Source organism: Mastacembelus armatus, chromosome 15 (genome assembly GCF_900324485.2).
Source record: "Mastacembelus armatus chromosome 15, fMasArm1.2, whole genome shotgun sequence".
Taxonomy (NCBI): Eukaryota; Metazoa; Chordata; class Actinopteri; order Synbranchiformes; family Mastacembelidae; genus Mastacembelus; species Mastacembelus armatus.
Genome location: NC_046647.1, coordinates 10,777,217 through 10,800,731, shown reverse-complemented (window position 1 = coordinate 10,800,731; position 23,515 = coordinate 10,777,217). Strand labels below are relative to the sequence as shown.

At 38.6% G+C, this 23,515-nt stretch overlaps 1 protein-coding gene across 10 annotated transcripts in view; it reads left to right on the top strand.

The window, feature by feature from the left end:
• LOC113131782 (neurexin-1a) overlaps window positions 1-23,515 on the top strand; it is a 231,017-nt gene that overhangs the window by 106,185 nt on the left and 101,317 nt on the right. For all 10 annotated transcript variants that reach the window (XM_026309436.1, XM_026309435.1, XM_026309441.1 and 7 more), the window contains 5 exons: window positions 4,265-4,387; window positions 5,868-6,249; window positions 7,242-7,432; window positions 8,138-8,311; window positions 12,550-12,669. In XM_026309436.1, the coding sequence (XP_026165221.1) occupies window positions 4,265-4,387; window positions 5,868-6,249; window positions 7,242-7,432; window positions 8,138-8,311; window positions 12,550-12,669 (990 nt within the window). The remainder of the gene's footprint in view (window positions 1-4,264; window positions 4,388-5,867; window positions 6,250-7,241; window positions 7,433-8,137; window positions 8,312-12,549; window positions 12,670-23,515) is intronic.

The following is a 23,515-nucleotide window of genomic DNA, read 5'->3' as shown; positions in this document are numbered from 1 at the left end:
AAATTAATAATGGCAAGTATAGCCTTATAGGTATAAAAGTACAGGTTGAGAGAAAACAGGTTTGCAATCTTTAAGATGTAGTTGTCATAGTTGCTTCAGGGCCTGGTACTAAGCAGTTTAGTGTAAAGTGTGTGTTAATCAGTGATATCACATAGCCTGAGAAATACTACAAAATTAAAAAACAGTCTGTATTTGTATTGGTGTGAACTGTGTTTTTGTGTATATTTTCTTTGTTACTTTATTCTGTGATATTAGCCTTAAAGGTAATCAAATAGACACCTTTTTTAGGAATAATAGGTCTTTTATATGGAGATTTTGCTCTAAAGGAATTCTTTCTAGACCTAATTGTCATAAGAAAATGTTTAGTTAATATTCTTGGAAAGACCTGTGTGAAGCCAATGCATCTTCACTCATGAAGAGGCTTTTTTTAGGTGATTATTTTTCTCTGTGTTATTTTTGTCCTCTTTTTTCTGTCTTAATTAATGTGTCTTGTCAGGCACTGCAGCTCTGGTCAGCTTGGTGGATGAAGAATTTCAACACCGATGCAAAGAACACATCACTGTCAATTAGGGACCTAGGCTCCCTGGGGCTGCCCAGAGCTGTCTGAGGAAAACACTGCCACTTCGACTTAAACACTGCTAACAGGCGCTGAGTGACAACAAACTAAAAATACTAACAAAAAAATATTATGTGACAGATTGGCTTTTTTTTTTTTTTTTTGCCTGCCATTCTGGTCTTCATTAATTTGAACTGCAGCATTATCATAATTTACAGTGTATTCAGCATGCATTGATGAGGGCAACCTTATATGATTATTTTCTCCATGACCTTCTTGGGTAGCATTGCAAGGCAATTTTTCTCTCATAATTGATATTTTCCACCCATCACTCTTTCATTTTAGACTTATTTAGTGTGAAAGAACTGCAGGAGATCCTTTTACACGGATATTACACCTGTGTGAATTTTAGAATGACAAAATGGGAGGGTGATTTAAGGGTAGGATGCTCTGATTTAGCCGTAATTCTGGTATACTTATTACTCCTAATAGCCAGAGACTTTGCAATTAACACTGCTACCAAGGGCTTATAATTAAAAAATTATAATATAATATTGTAAAAATATTTTCTTTATATATTCAAATCAGTATAAAACTATAACTAAAACATGTACTACTATTGCTAATCTCAAACAAATATACAGTAACACATTGCTTTGGTGTAATACAATAATAAGTAATAATGGTAAATGAGACCTTCCTAACATAAAAGACTGGGTCAAAACAGGCTTTTGAGGTGCTTTTGGACCAAACATGGGAATCAGTTCTGAGAACTAGGGAAGAACTATTACAGATCTCAGTTCCTGCAGTGCGGACACACGGGAATGAGGAACTGCCTCTAACAGTTCTTAGAACTATGAAAAGGTTCCTCTGGTCCCAAAGTGCCTTTTGTTTCTATTTGTTTTTTAGGGAAAAACTACACTGTAGCTAAGTTGCACCCTGTAACACCCTTCTGTCCAAAATGTCAACAGTAATCTTATTGTTATATGATAATAGTTATGTTAATGGTTTTTAGTTGTCTTAATGTTGTTAACAGCAAATCTTAAGTTGACATTGAACTTAACCATGGGATAAATATGGCATCTCCCACAGCAGTTAGACTACTTTACAACACTATACTATTTACATTAAAACCTCAAGCTATATTCCTACACCAGTGTAAACTGAGTATCCAGTGAAGGTAATGAAAACCTTAAAGGGCTTTACATTAAGGAGTAAATACAATGGTGTTTTTTTATGGGTGCAATAGCTTCATAAAGCCTCATAAAAGCTCATAATAGTACTAACATGTTGGCTCAGTGGTCCTCATTGATAACAAACATTAGCTAGTTTAATTAAAAGCTGGGAATGAACATGGAACAGCCCCAAATTTACACCTTGATGAGGGACTTGTCAAACCAGTAGGTAGTTAACATAACATTATTACTATATTGCTAAAAATAGTTCGTAATGAGACATTTAGATTGAGTCACGTTGAAAACAACCTTTAAACGTTATCAGTATCAAGCAGCCTAAGCTTACAGAGCAAATAAACAGCAGATTAGTACTGATATCAGTAGCACAGTTTGATTCAATATTTTATCAATGCGTTTTCAATTAGCACGGCATCGATTGGATAAGCAGGTGAACCGGCATGCTACTGTAAGCTTTCCCCGGAACGTGTGTTGGCTTTAAATGACGGTGTTGATGGGAACCCAGTAGTAGTGACCTACTGCTTGGTCAGCATGTCCCTCTTCACCTGTGTGAGTCACAGTGTCGGGACAGACAGCACCAGTATCTGGCCTGTCATCCAGCCGGTCAGAGCTGATTGACTGGATAATCACATCTTCTCATGCTGCCCTGTGCCATACTTCTCAACTGTTCCCTTGGGGCTGAAGTCGATGAAGCAGGGAAAGATCACTGTAGATCCATCACTGCAGATAGATCACCATCAGAGAGGGCACAGGAGAGTGCTGGACATGGCAGGCAATGGACAAAAGGCTCTTATTGTCAGGCCAGCAGCTGACAGTTTGGACCACAGACTACACTACAGGTGTAGAACCAGGCCATACAGTAGTCAATGTTGTGCAAGAATGTAACACTTAATACGACTGACCTCTTTTCCCCTTTCCTTTCTTTCCTCCTTGGAGAGCAGCAAGGACAGAGTGATGGAAGGCAAAGATCAAGCTTGCTTTCAAGTCCAACTCCATCCCATTATTTCATATCTCACCTCCTTAATCCTTTGCCAGTTTTCTGGTTTCAATCCTGCTCCGGTGTTTAGTGCTTACAAAGCAGAACTATGCCTCTGAGATTTAGTGTGTCCCAGTATTTTGGCACCCTAAGATTTGCATACACATTGCATTGGGGCTTTGAAGATTGTAGAAAAGGAGGAAATAAATAGCCATAAATGGGTTCAGGGAAAGAAGCTGGCGCCCATCTGAAATGCTCCCCACTGTGGCCAAGGTATCTGCAGCCTGGGGATTTTAATACTGTAACAGTTGCATGTCTTCATTGACCCGTTTGGTTATATGTGCCCAGCAGGGGAACATCAGTGGTATACAGCATTTCGAAGATTCTCTAACAGGGAGCCTGCATGAAAAAATAATGTGTTGCCCCAGTTGGACCAGTGTTGGAATTTCTAAATGCAGTAGTGGAGCAATTTTTTTTAGAGATTTATTGCAGTCGCTCAGATTTATCTGTGGCTGTAAATTTGATCTCTCTCTCCTTGAGATTTTGTGCTTCAGAATCACTGCTTTTTATAATTGTGATTCTGTGTGACAACTTCATCAAAGACGGCTTACACTAACACACTTAATGCAAAATTAAAATCCTTTCAGGATTCAGTAAGAAAACAATTCAAAGATGTGGTGTGCTATTAGTGAAATGTTATTCAGTTGCCGCTGTGTATTATTTATGGATTTACTGAAATGCATCAGACTTAGTAGGATTTGTGCAGTTTCTACAGTGTTACTGCAGCTCCTGCTACCTGCTCTGTTTTTCAAAATACCTATTTATTTTCAAGGTTGTTGATGAAAATCACATTCTGTATTTCCTGTTTTCAGAACGACTGGATCTTCAGGGACAGTAGCCTGTTTGTTTTTCTTTAAATGGGTTCTTTTTACTACCAAGCAAACCGCTTCCATTATCCAAGTATTTCTTTCCATATCAGTATTTCATTTAATGTGGTGGCCATGAGAGAAATCAAATACCGGACTGCACTGTCGTAGGTAAACATGATGGAGAGTGATGCTGCCTTTTTAAGTGCCTTCCAATGTTGTAACCTTTTGGAGGTTATTTGCTGCCACCAAGTGGCATGGTAGAAATAAAAAAAACTAGTGACCAGCTATAATGAATATTGTCATTCCCCCTTGTTTCTTTAGTTAACTAAAACCACACGGACATAATACAATTAGTTTGAATATTGTTATAATAAAAATAACTGACATCCTGATTACTGCCTCCCTCCTCTTGGTTTGATGAAAATGGTGTTCAGTGACAATTCAGAAATTCAACACCCAATTTAATGGAGTGATCAGTACAGCAAATGCAAGTCAGAATGATGTGTTTTTTATGCAACATTAACTATGTTTACCTCTGTCAAACTACTTAACTCACACTCCTTTCAGTCACCCCTTCTCTGACTCTGTTCTGTATCTCCTCTCTCAGCTTCTCTGTTATGTTGTATATGTGCAAGCATGTGTGTTAACCGTTGTTTGGACTGTCCTGCAGGCAAAGGTCCAGAGACTATTTTTGCGGGTCAGAATCTGAACGATAATGAGTGGCACACAGTACGTGTGTTCAGGAGGGGCAAGAGTTTGAAACTGACCGTAGATGATCTTCCACCCGTAGAAGGTACTTCTCACCCTCTGATCCTCTGACAGAATACAATTTTCTCCTATAAACTTCAATTTTCCAAAACATTTGTTGGGTTCTCAGATTCTAGGGCACAAGCTCTATTAGAGAAAAAAGAGCCATATGATACTATACCATACTCTACTGTGACAGGTTTGAATTTTTGCTGAAGAGATCCTTCATTCATTTGAGACAGTACAGTATTATTGTGATGTTTAGGTTAGATCATGCTAGATAGACTGCACTGAAGATGTAAGTGCAACAAATGTGAGGACACCTCTGATTAACACCCACACACAAAGTGGCAATGTCGCCTGTGATTTCCAATTAAGACTAATTGTATAGTTATAAAAGACGAGGTGAACACCACAGAGTTTGTTTTTTTTCAGTTTTGGCCTGGATTGTGTCTAAGGCAAAATGGATCCACATGTTAAGGAATTGCCTGAACAAATAAGAAAGTAGATTGTGAGACTACAAAGAAAGGGGAGTGAGTACAAAAGCATCACTAGGCTACGGAATACAAGCTGAAACACAGCGGCCGCAGTAGTTAGGATGTACAGTATAGGAAGATATATATACTGCCATTAAACACCACATGTACTAGTTGCAGAACCTTGTGTTAATAAACAGATGGTTAAGAGCTTCTGATTTGGCACAGGGATTGAGCAGACGTTACATGAAGTCAACCTTTACAGATGGTGTCCAAGACGAAAACCGCTGTTCACAAATTACCAGAAAACTGCAGGACTGAACAAAATTTTTTGTCAAAAATCACAAACGCTTTTTTAAATTAACAAAGATGAAAATTATGACCTGGCAAAGTACATTATGTCCTTTGACGTCAATACAATAGAATATCTTTGGAGTAAATCAGAAGGTAGAGCAACAACACCAGAAGCTAAGAACAAGCCTCTGTGCAAGCTCATTAATGAAGGCTGTGCAGAGATTTGTTGCAGTTGGTTCTTAAACAGAAATCTTTCAGGATAATTTAATTAGTAAAACTGTTAATTGGCTTCATTCTTCTTGGACTTTGGCTGATAACAAATAAAATTGTGATTTATAATTAACATGTTAGTGGTATTGAAAAGGGGTGTACTCACTTTTGTTAAGTCAAGACTATATTTCATTTTATAACAAAACAACTGTATGATGGCTTGTTTGCCTTCAGAAACAAAACCAAAACTCAGCAATAGACAAAACTACTGTATAAACTACTGCTATATTTTAAAATGGAATGACTAATGCTGATAATTTGTGATATTACCCTATGCACTATGCCTGCACAGCTTAAAGACAACAGCCTCTAAGTGCTACTACATTTTTATCTTTGTATTGGCTTTTTTATTGCCATACAGTATGAGGTTACTGTTGTGATTGAGGGAATCTGCAGTCGACCATTTAATAGAAAAGCATTGCCCCTCTACTTGTCATGTGACCCCAGTAATATCTCTTCTCTCTCTACCACTTCTGCTGATCAAAGGTCAAATGGCGGGTGACCACACCCAACTAGAATTCCATAACATTGAGACGGGCATCGTGACAGAGAAGCGCTTCTTATCCATGGTGCCGTCCAACTTCATTGGCCACCTCCAGAGCGTCTCCTTCAACGGCATGGCCTACATAGACCTCTGTAAAAACGGTGACATTGATTACTGTGAGCTCAATGCCATGATCGGCTTCAAGAGCATCATTGCTGACCCTGTCACCTTCAAGTCACGCTCCAGCTATGTGACCCTCACTACCCTGCAGGCCTACTACTCCATGCACCTTTTCTTTCAGTTCAAAACCACCTCCTCTGATGGCCTCATCCTGTATAACAGTGGGGATGGTAATGACTTCATTGTGGTGGAGCTGGTCAAGGGGTAAGTGAATACTTCCCTTTCAGGGATTTAGTGTGTGTGCGACACTGATGTTTTTTGTTTAGCTGTTAACAGCTGTCAGTGCTCAGGCTACAATAACCTCTCAGCTCTCTACACGCAACTTCATTTGAAGAGCAGATCTACCTGCCACCAGGTGTAAAAACCAGCAAATGTGAAAAACAAAACGCTTTGAACTGTTTAGGATTAGTTTTATACCACTGTAGCAAGATGTTTATTTTTGTAAGAACGTCCATATAAAAGGATTATGATTTTAATAATGCAGCTGTTCATTATACGTGACAGTCTCCAGACAGAATATAATTCTTTTGACTTTTTTATGCCATTACTATGGGAATTCAAATTCTCTTCTTATCACCTCTATGCCAGAATACTGAAAGAGCTGTCGGCTATTACTGTTCTTTTTAATCTTGAAATGAAGGCACAATGAATACCCAGTATAAACAGGAATCAGCTACAGAAGGGTACATTTCTTATTACTGGGTTGCAGAATGACCTTCTTTTAAGTAATGCCTGAAGTTAAGGTATTATTCAATGTGCTAAACATTAAAGGCATATATTTTAATTAAAATGTGCATGCGTATCACAGATTGCCTGTAAACCAAAGACCAATTTATTAAACACAGCCCAGAACCTTTTGTTAACTCTCCAACCTGCCAGTAATTTAGCTTTTTCTCAGAGCTGCACTTTCTGATAGTCATATCTATACATTTGAATGCATGGGCACTCATAAACATTAGCACACATGCAAGTGCAGACTCTTGCTCGAGTTTTCAGTTCATTTTACTTTTCTACTATTTTTGTTCATGATGTAGTTTTTGATGCGCACATGTCTCCATATACAGTATATATCCAGATTGATGTGTATATTTTTGTATCACAGCATCACACACAATGAATGAGTCTCTATCATAAAGCCATACTTCTGATGTCTTTTATATTGTCTCTGTGGTTGCCTCCTTTCATGCCGATTCCAGTTACCTGCACTACGTGTCTGATCTGGGGAATGGTGCCCACTTGATCAAAGGCAGCTCCAACAAGCCGCTGAATGACAACAACTGGCACAATGTCATAATCTCCAGAGACACCAATAACCTTCACACTGTCAAGATTGACACCAAGACCACCACGCAGACAACCACAGGAGCTAAAAACCTGGACCTGAAGGGTGCGTAGGCATAGGGAATATATTAGATTTCATTAAATTGGTGCAGCAGTAGCCTAGAGGTGGGAGAAGCTAGTCTGTGACTGGTTGCACCAGCAGGATAAACCCTGCGGGGGTAGATGAAAAAAGCAATCCTTGGACCTCACTCATTACCACCACTGAGGTACTGATGAGAAAAAAACTCAAGTGCGATCTGTTCAGTCACCAATACAAATGGAGTGTAAGCGGATCAGGCAGTTCTTTTAAAAAGCATTTGTGATTTGCGGTCCAACCTTGTTTAAAAGTAATTTATTAATTAAAACCTTTTCTCATCAGAGGAATATTGACATAATTAGTGTTCTACTTTGAAGGTTGTGATTATTCTGATTTAAAAAATCTCAAGAAAACAATACAAAGCAGATTGCAGACTTCTGGCCTGCATATGAAATAAGCACTTTTGATATTGCATCACATTCAACGCAATTAGAAGCAAAACCTCCTGCAGTCCTTAATTTGCTTATAATACTTTATCAGTACTTATGTGTAACTGAAACTTCAGCCTGTATTTAGTCTGGAAAGCTCAATGTGAGCCTAATTACTATTTAGTGTAAAATTATATGCATATAATCTACTTCATTGTATCAAGCATAACATGGTAAGCTTGATACCATGGTTTATTACCACTAGGTGTCACTATTGTCACATTTCTCATTTCTTTACACTTTACAGGTAATCTTTACATTGGTGGGGTAGCAAAGGAGATGTACAAGGATCTGCCCAAACTGGTGCATGCCAAGGAGGGGTTTCAAGGTTGTCTGGCATCAGTAGACCTGAATGGTCGGCTCCCAGACTTGATGTCAGATGCTCTGGACTGTGTGGGACAGATAGAGAGAGGATGTGAAGGTAAGTACTCTCTCAGCCCACAAAGGAAACTTGAAAATAAGTTTCTGTCAAACTGTTGCTGTTTTGTATATAGAGATCACTAAATGCTCTGATTTCATTGAAATTTTTGATTTCATTTTTTTTTTAATTCCTCTGGTTTCCGCTCATTATCACAAAATATTGCTCTAAGAGGTCACTGCGGTTCCATGCAGTACTGTATTACTCCGTTTTCCCTTTCTCATACTTGTCAGACCAGGACACACATATACTACTAAGCACACCCACCGAAGCACCCACACTGCCAACCTGTGGCACATAATTTAACATCCATAAAGTGTGTTAGTATTCTGTAAAAATGCATCAAGCTCTGACACTCCTCCACAGGCAATCATTTCTGTTTCACTTGGCCATAATCTGATTATTCTCTCTGCCATATTTGTACTGCCAGTGTTATTTCCCATTTTATCCTCATTCTGTTTTGCTCTATGCATGCTTGCTGGATCTGAGAGTTTGCCAGAAGCAATCCTTTTGAATTATGTATGAAGCCTTTGTTGCATGCATGAATATCATTTGCCCAGTCTAATGTGTGCACTATATCCAGAGACAATATTTGATTTATTTTTTAATGTCACTCACTTAGTTTAATTCCACAATTCATCTACTCTTTTTCTATTGAATACAGAACTTCTGATCTTTTCATGTTACAAATGTAATCTTATTCAATGCCCTGTGTGCATCTGTCAAACTTGTTGTTTTCGCTTTGTGCCACACAGAATCAATGGCCACTCTCAATGGAAAATGACTTCTCTGATAACACATTCATTGAGCTGTAGTGACAGAGTCAGTAGAGAGTACACTGTAGTACTGAATAAAGCACGGACCATTTCAGGTTAGGCATGAAAGAAAATCTGCACTTTTGAATCGGTGAAAGCATATCTACTTCTCACTTCTCAGAATAATGACTAATTGCATGCTTTTAGTTCATCGTGCTGTCACCATTTTGAGAGTAGTTGCTGTTACAGGTTGACTTAACCCACCCTCCATTATACAATACAATTTGACTCTTTCTGAGGACAAGTATGCGCCTCAGTTCTCCCTTTCACCTCCTGCTTCAGCAGTCTGTGTGTCTGTTACACCATCTCTGACCTCTTGGTGCTTTACTAACAGCTGGTATACTTTGCCTTTTCCTTTCTTATTATTTTGCCAACAAAAGTTGCATTGATGAAAGCTGACTTGCAAGGTAGATAGCTTTGTCTGTTTAATACAGTCTGATATCCTTTCCCCCCTTTTGCATCTGCAATGCCTTTGCCCCCACCTCTCCACAGTATCTACCCCCACTCCTTCCACATCTCCTTGAGCAAGATGACTGTCCAATTTGCCATTCACTTCAGTCCCATAGGAATACTGGCATTATTACCAGCTTGTATTGAAGTCTATGGGGCTCACATTTTGATTGACGCTCACTCACATTTTATTGGACATAATTGTTTTTTCTTTTGTTATGTTTTGTTTACATACTGTAGATGTAAGGGACACCTCTGCATGACTTATAATAGTCTTATTATCATTGTTTTCTCCTGCATGAATTTCATATTAAACAGTTTTAGATTTTAATTCAGATTTCAGTCATTTTTATGTTTTGTTGTTTTAGGTTTCATGTTTACTACTATATTAGTTATAGTCTCTGGTACTCTGTTACCACTTTGTAACTATATTGAGCAGTAGGCATATGCTGCAAAACAAATATCATCACTGGCCAGTATTCAAATTCAGTTCATTTTGATACATAAATAGCAACATCATAGCTGCATGATTTCAAATTCATTTATTCTCTACACCATGCTTGAGATATAAATCAGAAAACAATACAGAAATGGAAATTCCTCTAAAGAAAAAGCGTGAGTCTGGATCATAATCATTTGTGATTCTGATGTTGTTTTTTAAGACTTATTTCTAAGTATGCCATTGCACATCTGTTGTCTCATTGTTTACTTGACTCATAAGCCAAGTCAAATCAAATTAGGACACATTTATGACACATTAGGCTCGTTTTAACAAGAAAGATGGTAAGCAATGGAATAATTGGTACAGTATATCACGTAGTTGGAGCCAATTTACATTGAAATGTATTCAAATGTAGTTCACAATGGTTTTGAATCACTCTGACAAAATTTAGCTGTATATACCATTTTGCTTTTTACATTTTTCAGCCTTGAGTGGGCTACAACAGATGCTTAAACTACTAACCAGTTACCATAGCTACTCTAAGGCTGAGCAATATCTACTGTAACTACAGTTTATTCTGAAAAAAGGAGAATATTTAAAGATGTGATTGTAATTTATACCTGGATCAGCGAGGCAACGTCTTTTAAGTGCTCACATATCTCAAAATAAATACACTAGCTGTCACTAAACTGTCAAGGGGCAGCACGGTTGATTAGTCGTTAGCGGTGTTGCCTCACAGCAAGAAGGTCCCTGGTGCGAAACCTGGCAGAGTGTGGAGTTTGCAAGTTCTTCCTGTGCTAAATAGGAATAAGCAGGTATAGATAATGGATGGACAAACTGTACAGTAGATTAGTTCTTACGTGTGCAATTACACCTGATAAGAGAGTGTCTACCTGCATGCATGAAGTAAACCCTACGGTGGCCGACAAGGGCAAACGCGCCGCAACAGCCAAAACACATGCAAGAGAGAAACGGCGCAAGAGAGAAGACATACGCAAGACAGAAAACACAACGGAGGTGCGCCAGGCCAATAGGGGGACCCCGAACTGAGGGATGCTATGAGCAAAGAACTTTTAGAGAGGCGAGAGAGACACATGTAGTGATATAAGCCGCGTCTCATGTCGGAGGCTGCGTAATAAGACACAGCTGTAGTTTTGAATTGCAACAGAATGAGCGTCCTCTGATGATATGATTGTTCTCATATGCGCCAATATGTGCAAAAAATGTTATACTACATATTTACTTGATCAAAAGTGTCATACGACGTTGGGGGGGGTGTACGTTGCTGAAGGTTCGTTTTCCATTTATTACTTTTTAAACACTTGGCCGTCACAATACTGTGCTTTTATAATATTGTAAAAGGTGAAGTGTTTAAAAACAAATAAACGGAAAACGTACCTTTTTTATGTCACCTCTGTAAAAGTTAACCAAACTTTGTTCATAGCATCCCTCAGTTCGGGGGCCCCCTACAGGCCTGGCGCACCTCCGTTGTGTTTTCTCTCTTGCGTGTGTTTTCGTTGTTGCAGCGTTTCTCTCTTGAATGTGTGTTTGTCTGTTTTCGCTGTTGCGCCGTTTCTCTCCCGTGTGATTTGGCCGTTGCGGCGCGTTTGCCCTTGTCGGTAAGTAACAGGTGTTATTCAGATTACAAATGAGCGCATATTTTTTTATGCATCATAAGTATAGTTTAAATTAAATAAATATACAAATATTTTAATAGAAATAAAAAAAATGTAATGCTATCAACATTCATCCATACTAACCCTTATCATTCTACTAACATTTTTACTTTAACTGAACCAATTCAGCATCACTGTCACGCAGACAGCCGGATGAAACAGTCTGTACAGCTGTGTACTTGTATTGTAATGACTCAGACTGACAAAATGACTGACCGATACGATGGTGGAAATGATAGATGGACAAGCATGACTTTGTAAAAACATCTTTAGGCGCTATTACTGTTTGAAAGTGGATGGATGACTGGGCTATTCCTGATTAAGAAGTATCATTGTCCTGAGACCCTATTCATATTTGGTAATAACATGCGTCATCAGATTGCAAACAGACGGTGCTTAATACATGTGTAAGATGCACTGGAGACAGATTTGATTGCACAAACCAGGTCCACAGGTGGTCTACTCTTCTACTCTCAAATATAAAAGAAAACATTTAAACCACTGATACTACTTTAGTATACCAGCAAATAATTCCATTATTTGAACTTAATAAAATACCTCTGATTTTTAATGCTATTATATGTATGTATGTTTACAGAATGAAATGGATGTTTGGAGAAGTAGCTGGCTACAACAAATACTGTAACAGTATTTGAAAGAATACAAAATACACAGTTGTTAGTGTGTTTGCACAGGATGTGTGTGTTATGTTTGTTCTGTGTGTGCTTTCCTGTGCATAAGCCTATTGCCTGTATGTTTCACGTGACATTTAATTTCACAGCAGATTCAATCCGCAGACTGTACTGCCTGTTATTATAAAAGTCTGGTCACCAATTTGCTATTTGTCTCCACATTCAGGCCCGAGCACTACATGCCAAGAGGACTCGTGTGCCAACCAGGGAGTGTGTCTTCAACAGTGGGAGGGCTTCAGCTGTGACTGCAGCATGACGACATTTGGAGGACCACTATGTAATGATGGTAGGCTTCCACTTCTTAACTCTGATAAGTCCAAATTGTTTTTTACCCTTATCGCCTTTTGAGTCCGACACATATGTTTGTTAACCTTGTTAAGCCCTCATTAAATGATGGACCTTTTCCTTTCATTTGTGTCCTAATAGATCACACAGAATAATACATCTCATGATAATAATTCAAATTATTTTTTCCATCTGTTTGGGTTATTAAAGGTGTCCTAGAAAATCATGGTGTCAGACTTTTAAAGGTGGGTGTTATCATCAACAGCAGGGCCAATTTTATCCTATGCTTTTACACAGCATCCATATTCTGGCTGATTATTTTTGCCCTATAATTTGTCCTCACAAAATATAATGTTTTGCCAGAGATATGACACATTTGCTTTGTAAACTAACAGATCAAACTAATTAAAGTCCCCAAAGCAACCACTATATACTATAAGGGTTGACTGTTATATTGTCAATTAGAAGAAATCTCAACATAACTTGTTTCAGTATCTCTGCTTGGAATATTTATTGTCTTCAAGTTGAATGCTGTTGCAACTCTGTAGAGCGGAAACATTTATATGTGTGACATCTGGCTGACAGTACAGTGAAAGCTCATTAAAGTTTTAGAGTTGTACCACTAGAGGGAGCTACGAACAGTGTTCTAAATAAAACATTGACAAGTAGTCAAACAAGCATGCACACACACGCACACACACACATATATATGTGTATATATATATATATATATATTTGTGTATAAATATATATATATATATATATATATAAAAAAAAAAAAATATATATATATATATATATATATATATCATTATATCAAAATATATCCTAAAAGTTAAAACATGATGCAATTTAAGGTTTTGCTTGCTCTTTTAAAGACAGTTTAGTGATAATTTGGTTTGAGGGACTATGTGCTCATTGATCTTTAGCTTTTGAGAGAACTACGGTAATGGCTTCCCCACCTTTAGAAAATGGGCTACTTTCTTATGCAAAACATGCACATGGGATTTTTTTTTTTTTGTCATTATTTTCTTCTGCTGCAGTTCACACAGTAAGGGGTGAATGGGCAAAGTGCTGATCTACATTAAGGAGAAAGGAACAGAGTGGGCACTCTGGAGATGACACAAAAGCAGAAGAGAGTGCAGCATAAATGTTAATGCATTCTGTGTCACTTCTACCATCCTGATAAGACCCCATCTTTTGTTATTAACGGAAAGTGTTAATAGATTCTCGTGCAGCCCTATATCCTGTATCTGCAGCCTATACTATACTAAAAGGATTCTTCTGTCCATGCGATGTGAGCATGAGAGGAGCTTGTATGCTTGTTTCACTTTCCTTTTCATTTCTCAGGCCATGTTTGAATTGACAGCAGACTAAGAATTTTGCTGCAGGTGTTGAAGGATTTTTTGATGGTGAACTTCTCATGAACCTTTTTTATACGTTAAAGGGTGGAGAAATCCAGTTGGGAGCTCTTTTTTTTCCCCTTTTCTTCCTGTCATACATATTAACCCTGGACCGGCCTAAAAAGCTCATTTCACAGCAGCGGGAGCAGAGCAGATCACAAGACATGCGTGCATATATTACTGCTGAGCAAAAGTACCTGCTGAGTCTAGTTACTGTAGCTGCAGTCTCATTATTCTTGCTGACCTGACAAAACAATAGGACAGATCAATGTGCAGGCCCAGAGGATGTTGTATGTAACCACAAAAGCAAACCTTCTAAGAAGGAAGGATGAACTGAACTAGTCCTCAGAATACTGATGCAAGTCAGCCTCACCCTGCCAAGGCAAATCTATGAGGAAGAAAAATGAAGTTCGAGATAGTTGGGTTTTATCTGTGTTGATGGATTGTCATGGGGATGGAGAAGGTGGGTTGGTGGGGGCATCTCTGAGGAAAATATCACTTTTTACCAGATATATTTGCATAAGATGAAATGTAGGCAATTTACAACAGAGGAATGGGTTTCTGGGAAAGCAACTTACATGGGGAGCTCAGTGCATCTCTGGATATTTCTATAGTGGGCAGTGTGGGCACCCTGTTTTCTCATAAGGAGAAAACGTCTATTACACAGGCTCTAGCCCCATAACATTTACTGCCAGGAATTGTGTAGATGTCTGTCAGAAATCATGAAGGGGCCTAATATTTTCTCTGATAGCACAATATAGTCTCTGCATTCATTTAATGCTAATTCACAATCTAATTCATTTTGAGCAGAACACTATATTGATCTCAAGTGCAGGTGCTTGTAAATGACCTCTGTGGTTTTTTTCTGCTGGTTTTGATTGGTCATAATCACAAGACTAAATGGTTGTGTACTTGTCATTAAGGGTGATGGTGAATGGTAAATTTAATTGATTTGTTATCAGTCTCAATTATTATCTGAATATTTGTCTACTTTATGAATAACAGCAATCAAATCAAAGATACATAGCACATATTAGGCCTCTCCTTGGAAAAAATTCTATCTTGCAAAGATTTGAGATGACATCATTATTTGTTTTTACTAAAAGTTACTGCACAAAATATAATTTAAAACTAAGTAATATAATTTTACAGAAAGTGAGTAGAGTGAAATAATCTTTTTGGAACTGTGCCGATTGCTGATTTGTTATGAATATGATATATACTGTAATCTTCTTTTAAAGTACCAAAGCATAATAGATTTATTTTTGGCTTTCTGAGGGTACTTTGGAATTTATAGCTGTACAGAGAGAAATGGGATACCAGAAACTTGGCATAATTTTTTAGGCAAGTGAAGTTGGTAAGAGTTTGAGCATAAAGGGCCAAGTCCTTGAATCACTGCATTGTAATCTATAGCTGAACGCCATTTTTTAATTCTTTCTGTTTTGTCCTGTTGGCCAAGCAGCAGACACCCGCAGCAATAAGCACACAATTCATATGTTGCATGCACAGTAGGCGTATACAATAAGCACTGCATTGGGTTTCATTTTCCAGAGCCATGCACAATTTGCAGGCTGTGTGTTATAATAAATGTATTTCAGCTTTTTAGAACAGCGCTGCACCTTTCACTTCAGAATGATTGGTGAGATGACGACATAGATATAAAAGCAATCTTCAGGTTCTCTTCGTCATCTCCCCAACACTTCACCCCAGTGATGTGTCAGTACTTTTTAAATGGTCTGTGGGCACTATGTCTTAGAGTTGTATTTACTAAACCAATTATTCTAACAAAAAAAAAAGAAAAAAAAAAGCCATCCTAGCCAAGATGAATCAGATTTCTCTTAGATCATCATCCCTGTGAAATGAATTTCAGTGGTTGTGAATGGTGTTAACGATGTATTTGGTCTTATCACTACAAGCTGTTTTTGATGCTAGTGGTAATAAATGACATGCGGAACACATTTTAGTTTAGTATCTGTGTCTGTGTGTGATGAAGTCATCATCTTTTCTGTGAGTGCAAACAGCTGCTGGTAGTCAGCCAAAAGCAAGACATTACCAATGCCTTCCTCTCAGCTTAGAGTGTGAGTTATTATTCCCATATTGCATTTTGTATTTTATGTAATGTCCACTGAGGTTTGAAAAAGTGTTCCAGTTTTCATTCAGTAACTGGCTTAGTGTGTATGTGTTTGTGGGACTTCAGTCCAGACTTCCTCGGGGAGTTTGCCTGCAGCGGTCAAGCATCTGAGTGTAATGTACAGAGACAAACAGAATGGTGTTTTCTGTTGAGCTAAAGTGGGGCGTAGAGAGGCTATTGTGAGGGGTGTTTCTTGGCTTCATGCATTTTTTATCTCGCCTGGCTGAACCTCCACCCAGTCCCAGTCAGAGCTATTAGTGCCATGTCAATATTGTATCAACTGTGGATGTTGTGGATGGGTCCAGTCTTCACTAGCTGAGCCCAAGGGGCAGAGACAGTCCCTTTCACTTCATGTCTAATGTGTCTGAGTCAGTGCTCATTCTTGTGACTTTGCACCTTGAGAACAGTCTGCCTAGGTCATATCTCCAGTACTATTGTATGTGTAATAGACATGGGTCTGGGAGGCTACAAAATGGTTAGGGAGGCTACAAAAACAGAAGCAAAAGGAACCTGTCACGTGCTACAGTAGGTACATCAATTACTACATAACACAAAGGGTGGTACACACAGATCCTATATGTTCCTTTAATCCGGAACAGCAAGACAAATAAATAATAAAACTGGAAATTTGAATGTAAGAACTTAAGTAAGTCCAGAAGCTGAAATCATTCAGACCACAGAGTGGGGAATTTCACTGTCAATGAAGCATTGCAAGTCATAATGCGCCCGATCCAATTTCGTTGTAAAGTTTTTGCAGTACAACTAGTCCTAAATAGCATATGCAATATACATAAATAATTATTTGTCCCAGTTTAGTCTGTTGTAAATCTTCAGGCATCTTCCTGGAGTTTAAAATAGGGCAGTGTTGTTTCAGACAAACACACATACACACACATACACAGACACAGGAATTACTCCAGACAATTTTGCCCCGTTCTTCTGCAGTGGCATGCAAGGATTAGACCACTTAGTTTGGTTTCAATCAATACATTGGGGGCACCCAGTCCAGTAGTGAGGCCAAGGGGATATGAGGCACTGGAGTAAACAGCCTGCTGTCACATGGAAGTAATGTTCTCTTTGCCCTGGATGTGGCTCTCTTTTAATGCAGCTCAGTGAAACAAATCCATGGGTCTGAAAATATTTGGGCTTCAGTGTGTATTGAACGCTTGGCCTAGCTTTGAACAGCCATTGTACCCAAAGATATGAGAGAGGGAGTCTTAAGTGCTTCTGTGTATTCACTTCAGTATTTAATACCACAAAATGTGTACACACATTGCTTGCCAAAATTGCAGCATGTCCAATGTAAATTTCAACAGATCTATTTGTGCAGCAGTACCAAATGTACAAATCCATTAAATTAATTCCATTAAACAATTATCATACATGTGCATGCATTTAACTAATACATTCATTATACTTGTTAGAGGACCAAATGTGTAATAAGCAGCTGCTGAAAATAATCTCCAAAATGCACAGATTATAATTGCTAGAAACTACTGTGCCCAGCAGCAGAATAATGCCAACTTTTTAACACAATAAAATATTTTATTTTACTATTCACCTTTATACTAATCATTCAATTATCAAAGTCAGTGCATAAAGCTGTATAAGAGGAAGTGGATCTGCCCTTATTTCTACACACACGTTGTAGCTGCTGTTTACTGTTCTAGATGGACACTGAGTTGGTCTGTTCCTCAAGGTTTCAGTCACTGCTGAGCACCTTAGGGAGGTCGGCGTTATTGTTTCGACCTCTTTTTGCTTCTTTTAATTTCCTCTTACTTTTCCTACACGTCCAACCCAATATGAAACGCCACTATCTGCCCAAATAATTTTTCAATACTTTCCTCCAATGCTGTTTGAGTATCTGCACTGAAATAGGTTTCTATGCCAGAAAGTAGCTGCCGTACTGTATGTGGGTAAAGGCTGCTGGAATAGAAACCGCTGCTCCTGTCAGGACAGTGAGATCTCAGCAGGACATAGAATCACATCTTCTGGCTGGCTTGGTAGAATATTGAAGGTTTATACATTTGACTTACACACAGACACAAAACATAATAGTTTAATTGACTGATGATAAAACATAGATTACAGCTGTGAGACATGTGGCACATGTCATCACGTAATAGGCAACTATTATGTGATGTAGCATCATGCTGGCACAATAGTATTGAGGCACACCAGTGTCTGCAATATGTCAGATTGCTTCACAGGACCATGCTGCAGTTCATACGAGTTCTGGTTTGCCATAAAAAAAACACAAACACACTTCATGTGCTTTTGTGTATTGCAAGAGTTTCTAACCACAATTTTTGTGTCAGTGAACAGCGTGTAGTCAGACCAGACTTGAACACAACCATTTCATACATTTAGTTGTCTTCATTGTAATTTCTGCTGTGCTCAGAATCTCATCTCAAACTCACTGCAGTGCTGTGCTGAGAACCTTATCTTTGAGGTGTTTTTTATTAATTGGTAGCCCAGAGGGGCATGTTGACAGGAAATAAAGAAGCTGTTGTTTCTCCACAACACAATACTAATTAAAGTGTTGATTCTAAGACATGGTATCTGCTAAACTATCCTGCTGGGTGATAAACTGACACTGTGAATATTCCCCTCGCTCGTAATCTCAGGCTTTTGAACATGACGCCTGGGAGAACCGTGGCAAGACTCTAAAACATCCCTAAAAGATTGCTTGCTTGTACTTAACTATTTAAAAACTTCTGATTGCTTCTGTTTACATTCTGTGAATGATTTCACAGTCCTAAGTCATTTCACTGAGGAGGGAATTTGATTTTTAGTTCACTCAAGTGCAAATTAAAATGCTGCTAGACATTGTAATCAAAACTTATTGTAAGCAAGCATTTCTACAGTGACAAGGACACGAGGAGCAGTACGCTGCTGTGTAGTTCGAAACAAATTATAGATATTTCTGTTTCTCATTTTATCTGAGTACTGAACTATGGATGTGTGTTACAGTTGCTAATAAAATCCATGCAAGTACACACACCAGACAAAACACCTTATACCACTGTCAATAAATCCTTGAAATTAAACCACATGACAACTCAAGTGTTTTCTGATCTCACACTGCTGTTGGCAGGACAGTATCATTTGTTCATTCCAGTGTTTAAAGTTTACACAGATTTGGGTACCAGGACCTATTTTAGACATTTGAGGGAAAATCACTTCCCACCATTTTTTCTATGTGGACTTCTGTAATACTGTCAGCCATTTTCTTCTTTGATACTGTAATTTGATACTGTATGTACCTCACCAGCATTGATTTAAAGAAGAATTTTTCCACAGTGTGGCTACAGCATAATATGGGGTCTTTCTTTTTAATAAGCTTTGAAAGTGGACTTGTTGACTTGTATCTCATTACCTTAATTACACCCTATTGCAAACAATCCGTTTTACGCCAAGCTATTGCACTGCATTGTTTTCCAGTCACGTTACTGTTGGTGTGCAAGGCCCTTAAGTCCCAAATTAAGTACAGACCTGAAAAAGGAACCAGACCTGCTTGAGAGATTAAAGTTTTCTACTCCTAAACACTTTCTTTACTAAATAACACCATTGATGTGGTACACTACAGGAGATGAACTATGTCTAAAGCACAGCCGGAGGCGTGTCAGGATAAACATGTAAAATTCTGTCACAAAGCAAATGAATGAGCCACTCTTACCAGTCAAACAAACAGCCGTTTAGTATGTCTGAGCATAGCTGTGTGCTCCAGATAATATTCTCAATATGCACAAAGGGCTTAGAAAATACAAACTCTCCTCTGCCTCTCCATCATGTGGAGGTCAGAAGAACTTCTCCATCTGAACTGTCCTTTGAACTTAACCAACCTCTAAACTTTTTTTCTGCATAAAGGACAGGTTTTATGTGTCGCCCTACTCAAATCCTCTCTTATCTGTAGGCAGCTAGAGAGCACACACAGATCACTCACTGCTTTAGTCAAAGTCAGTCCCAGGAATAGAGCTGTCCTGACTGACTGATTTAAAGAGAAGACCTGCTTAATAGGCTTGAAAGATATTTTAGAATGGGGATTTTATGTTGGGTGCTAGTGTCCCACTAGCAACCTCAAACATATCACTGCATGTTTGGTCTTAGCCCAGTGTATTCAGGAATCATTGTAGTAAAGGTTGGTCAAGAATGATTCATTACAAGAGATCATAGGATCCATGTAACTATGGTCTGGTAGGATGAACTAGTTGTGGTAGATCGACTGATAGTACCACTAGGTTAGTCTTTAGCTTTTAATGGAATGGAATATGTGGAGGTCACCAGCATTTTATGTCTACTAGAATATAAACAAGTCATGAGGACAAACCCAGATCTCCACTTAGCTGGGCACACATGGCAGGGAAGCCTGCAATGCATGAGCTGACAACATGAGTGACATTACCACACCTTTGTGGTATGTGACACACTATTTCACAAATTGCATGCTGTGCTTAGGGTCATTACCCATTTACATACCAAGTCTTCACTTAGACATGAGCACACTGGAATAGTCAGGACTGTTGTTTCCCTGCATTGTTTTCAACTGGATTTTGTCTTGACCCACAACTTGAACTTTATATTTTTGCCAAATCATTTTGGTCTTCATCTGATGAAAGATCCCTACAGACCATTCTCCATCATCTTGGCAGCTAAGCATGGTGTCGAAGAGTGTATTTACACTAGTCATGGTACACTAGCTGTGTATTGGGCCGTAGTGCAGCTGAGCCATGCCAGAGAGTATGGCAGAGAGAATTTTTTTTCTTTTGGCTGCTTCCTTTAGGGGTCGCCACAGTGGATCAAATGATCCACATGATTGATTTGGCACAAGTTTTACGCTGGAACCCCTTCCTGACGCAACCTTCTCATGTGCTCGGGCTTGGGACAGCACTGGATTGGGCAGGACAGTGAGGCCATATGATACAGATGAATTATAGGAGTCAAATGAACTGTACTGAGGGCGTCAAACATGCCCTGTATGGTGGTTCTCACTGACTTCAGACATAATTTCTATCCTTTTCAAACAGAGTCAGGAGCTTTCCAATGATAAATAAACTTGCAATAGAGAAGGTATTTCTTTTTGCCTTTGTTTGAGAAAACCAACAGACTAAGAAGAAGGACTGGGTGGAACTGTATGAGACAGACCCAAAATGTGTTACCTCTTCTCACTTCTTGAAGTTTGCAAGTGTTGGCATCAGGTTCTCAGGTTCAAATGTACTGTTCAAAACATATTTAGACTCACTAAATAATAAGTACTAAGTAAGTAATTCTTACTTATGGTTCTCCCTGCAGTCAATCCAGAGCTCACCCTCTGTGCTCCCATACCATGAAACAGACATTGTTCAGCTGCTTCTTTTTTACCTTGCTCCACCTTGGCTTTGTTTCTTCCAACATTTGGCCTCAGCAGAGTTTTAGTTTCTGTGTCAGTGCAGCACCACAATAGGCGTACTTCACAATCTCCAGCGGCATGCATTTCTAACAGAACAGCTTGAAGTGTGAAGCTTGTGTGAAGTACAAATTCTGCCTTGTCTGTCATAAAGGTGATAGCTGCCGTATTTGTCCGTGAAGGTTCATCTCATTTACCTGATTTCGGGTTGCCTGAGTGATTCGAAACAAAGGAAGAACTGAAAAACACATGGTGATAAATACTTGTCCAGATGTATTGCATCACATCTCATGTAGTTGAAGTTCAGTAGAGTTTAAAGTGCACTTTAAATGAGGAACATCTGAAAGGATGAGCAAGTAGTGGTGCTCATTGATTAAACTTCAAGTATTAAAAGGATGCTTTCATTATACAGTACTTCTAAATATACTATACATGGATCCTCACTTTACTAGCAGAATGCTTTTGTATTTAAACAGCTGTATTTCTCATGATGTTTTCAAAACCATCACTAAAATGAGTGAATTGAAGTATGGCTTTCAAAGAAGAATAGATTTCTCTTCTTTCTCATGCTTTATTTTGTTCCTCACTCAAAAGGCAGCAGGGACTTCTGCGAGGAACAGAAGTGGTTTGTTTATAAATACTTTCACATTCAGGAGAACACCTTTTTTTTTTCACTAAACCTCTTTGTTGTCCCAGTTAGCTGAAGCAAGGCAGAGTGGTTCATTAGCAAGGAGGCTATGGGCTCCTGAAGTGAGACACAGGCCGTCCTTGACCTGTTAAGGATGAAGCGCTTGAAGAAGGGAACTGATCTACTTGGGAGGGATTTCAGGATAGACGGACAGACATAGCGGCCCGGTGGCCCTCTGCATCTTGGGAACTGTCAGAGGAGATAGAGAGAAAGCCTCTGGAAAGCTGCTGACCTGCGACCCCCATCTCTCTCACTGACAGTTAGGATTTGGTTTATGCATTTGCAGACACGTCATCGTCACACATACACACACCCAGATATGTACGTACACACACGCAACCTTGATATGCACTTACATACGAGGATTTTTGAATGTTTCTTCCTCTGCACTTGATCATAATGTATTTTTAAATGGGTTTATGGAAATGAATGAATGCATAAATGATGCCACACTTTTGTACCATCATTTATGCATTAGGAGGACAAAAACGCCAGTTCGTCACATCAGCCAGATTCCAAAGCAGAATGCAATAAGTGAAAGGAGCAAAGAGAGTCTCTTAGCTATACAAAGAATTCAGCATGCAGTAAAAAAAAAAAAAGTTTATTTTTCATATCTGTAGTTTGGGCCTGTCTGAGTGCTGGTTATACAAAGGATGCAGGGTGCACGTTGGTATTTTTTGTGGATATGCACACTACAGTATCTGTGTGTGTTTACGCTAAATAGAACAGCATAATTATTTGGCTATAACCTCATCACTGTGCTTTAATGATGACAAACTGTGATGCAAAGATATGAATATGTTACATATTTATTTATATAACACAAGCTGCCACTCCCTCAAACCAACCCACATCAAACCAACGCAGTATCTAAATGAAAAAATCTAACCAAATAACTTTTTCACAGTATCAGTGGAGGGTTTTTTAAATGAGCTTTTTTAAAACTTCATTTAGTAGCACCATTAAATTAATTATAATGTCTAAGTAATTTGAACCAAAATTAGAGGATGGATGAGAATTGATGTAGAGTTTTTGTTACTTTGTTTTCCTCTAAGTGAAAATGAAGTCATTCCATTACACCGCCATGCACTGCCATTTGCTGATTTGATTTTACAACACTAAATGTGCATTATTTCCTATTAGTGGGCTGTTTTATCAGCTTGAGTGGTGTTATTTATGTAGTCTCCACAGCTTGCATAATGAACAGTTTGTGCAGCACAAATCTGTGTACAGTGCATA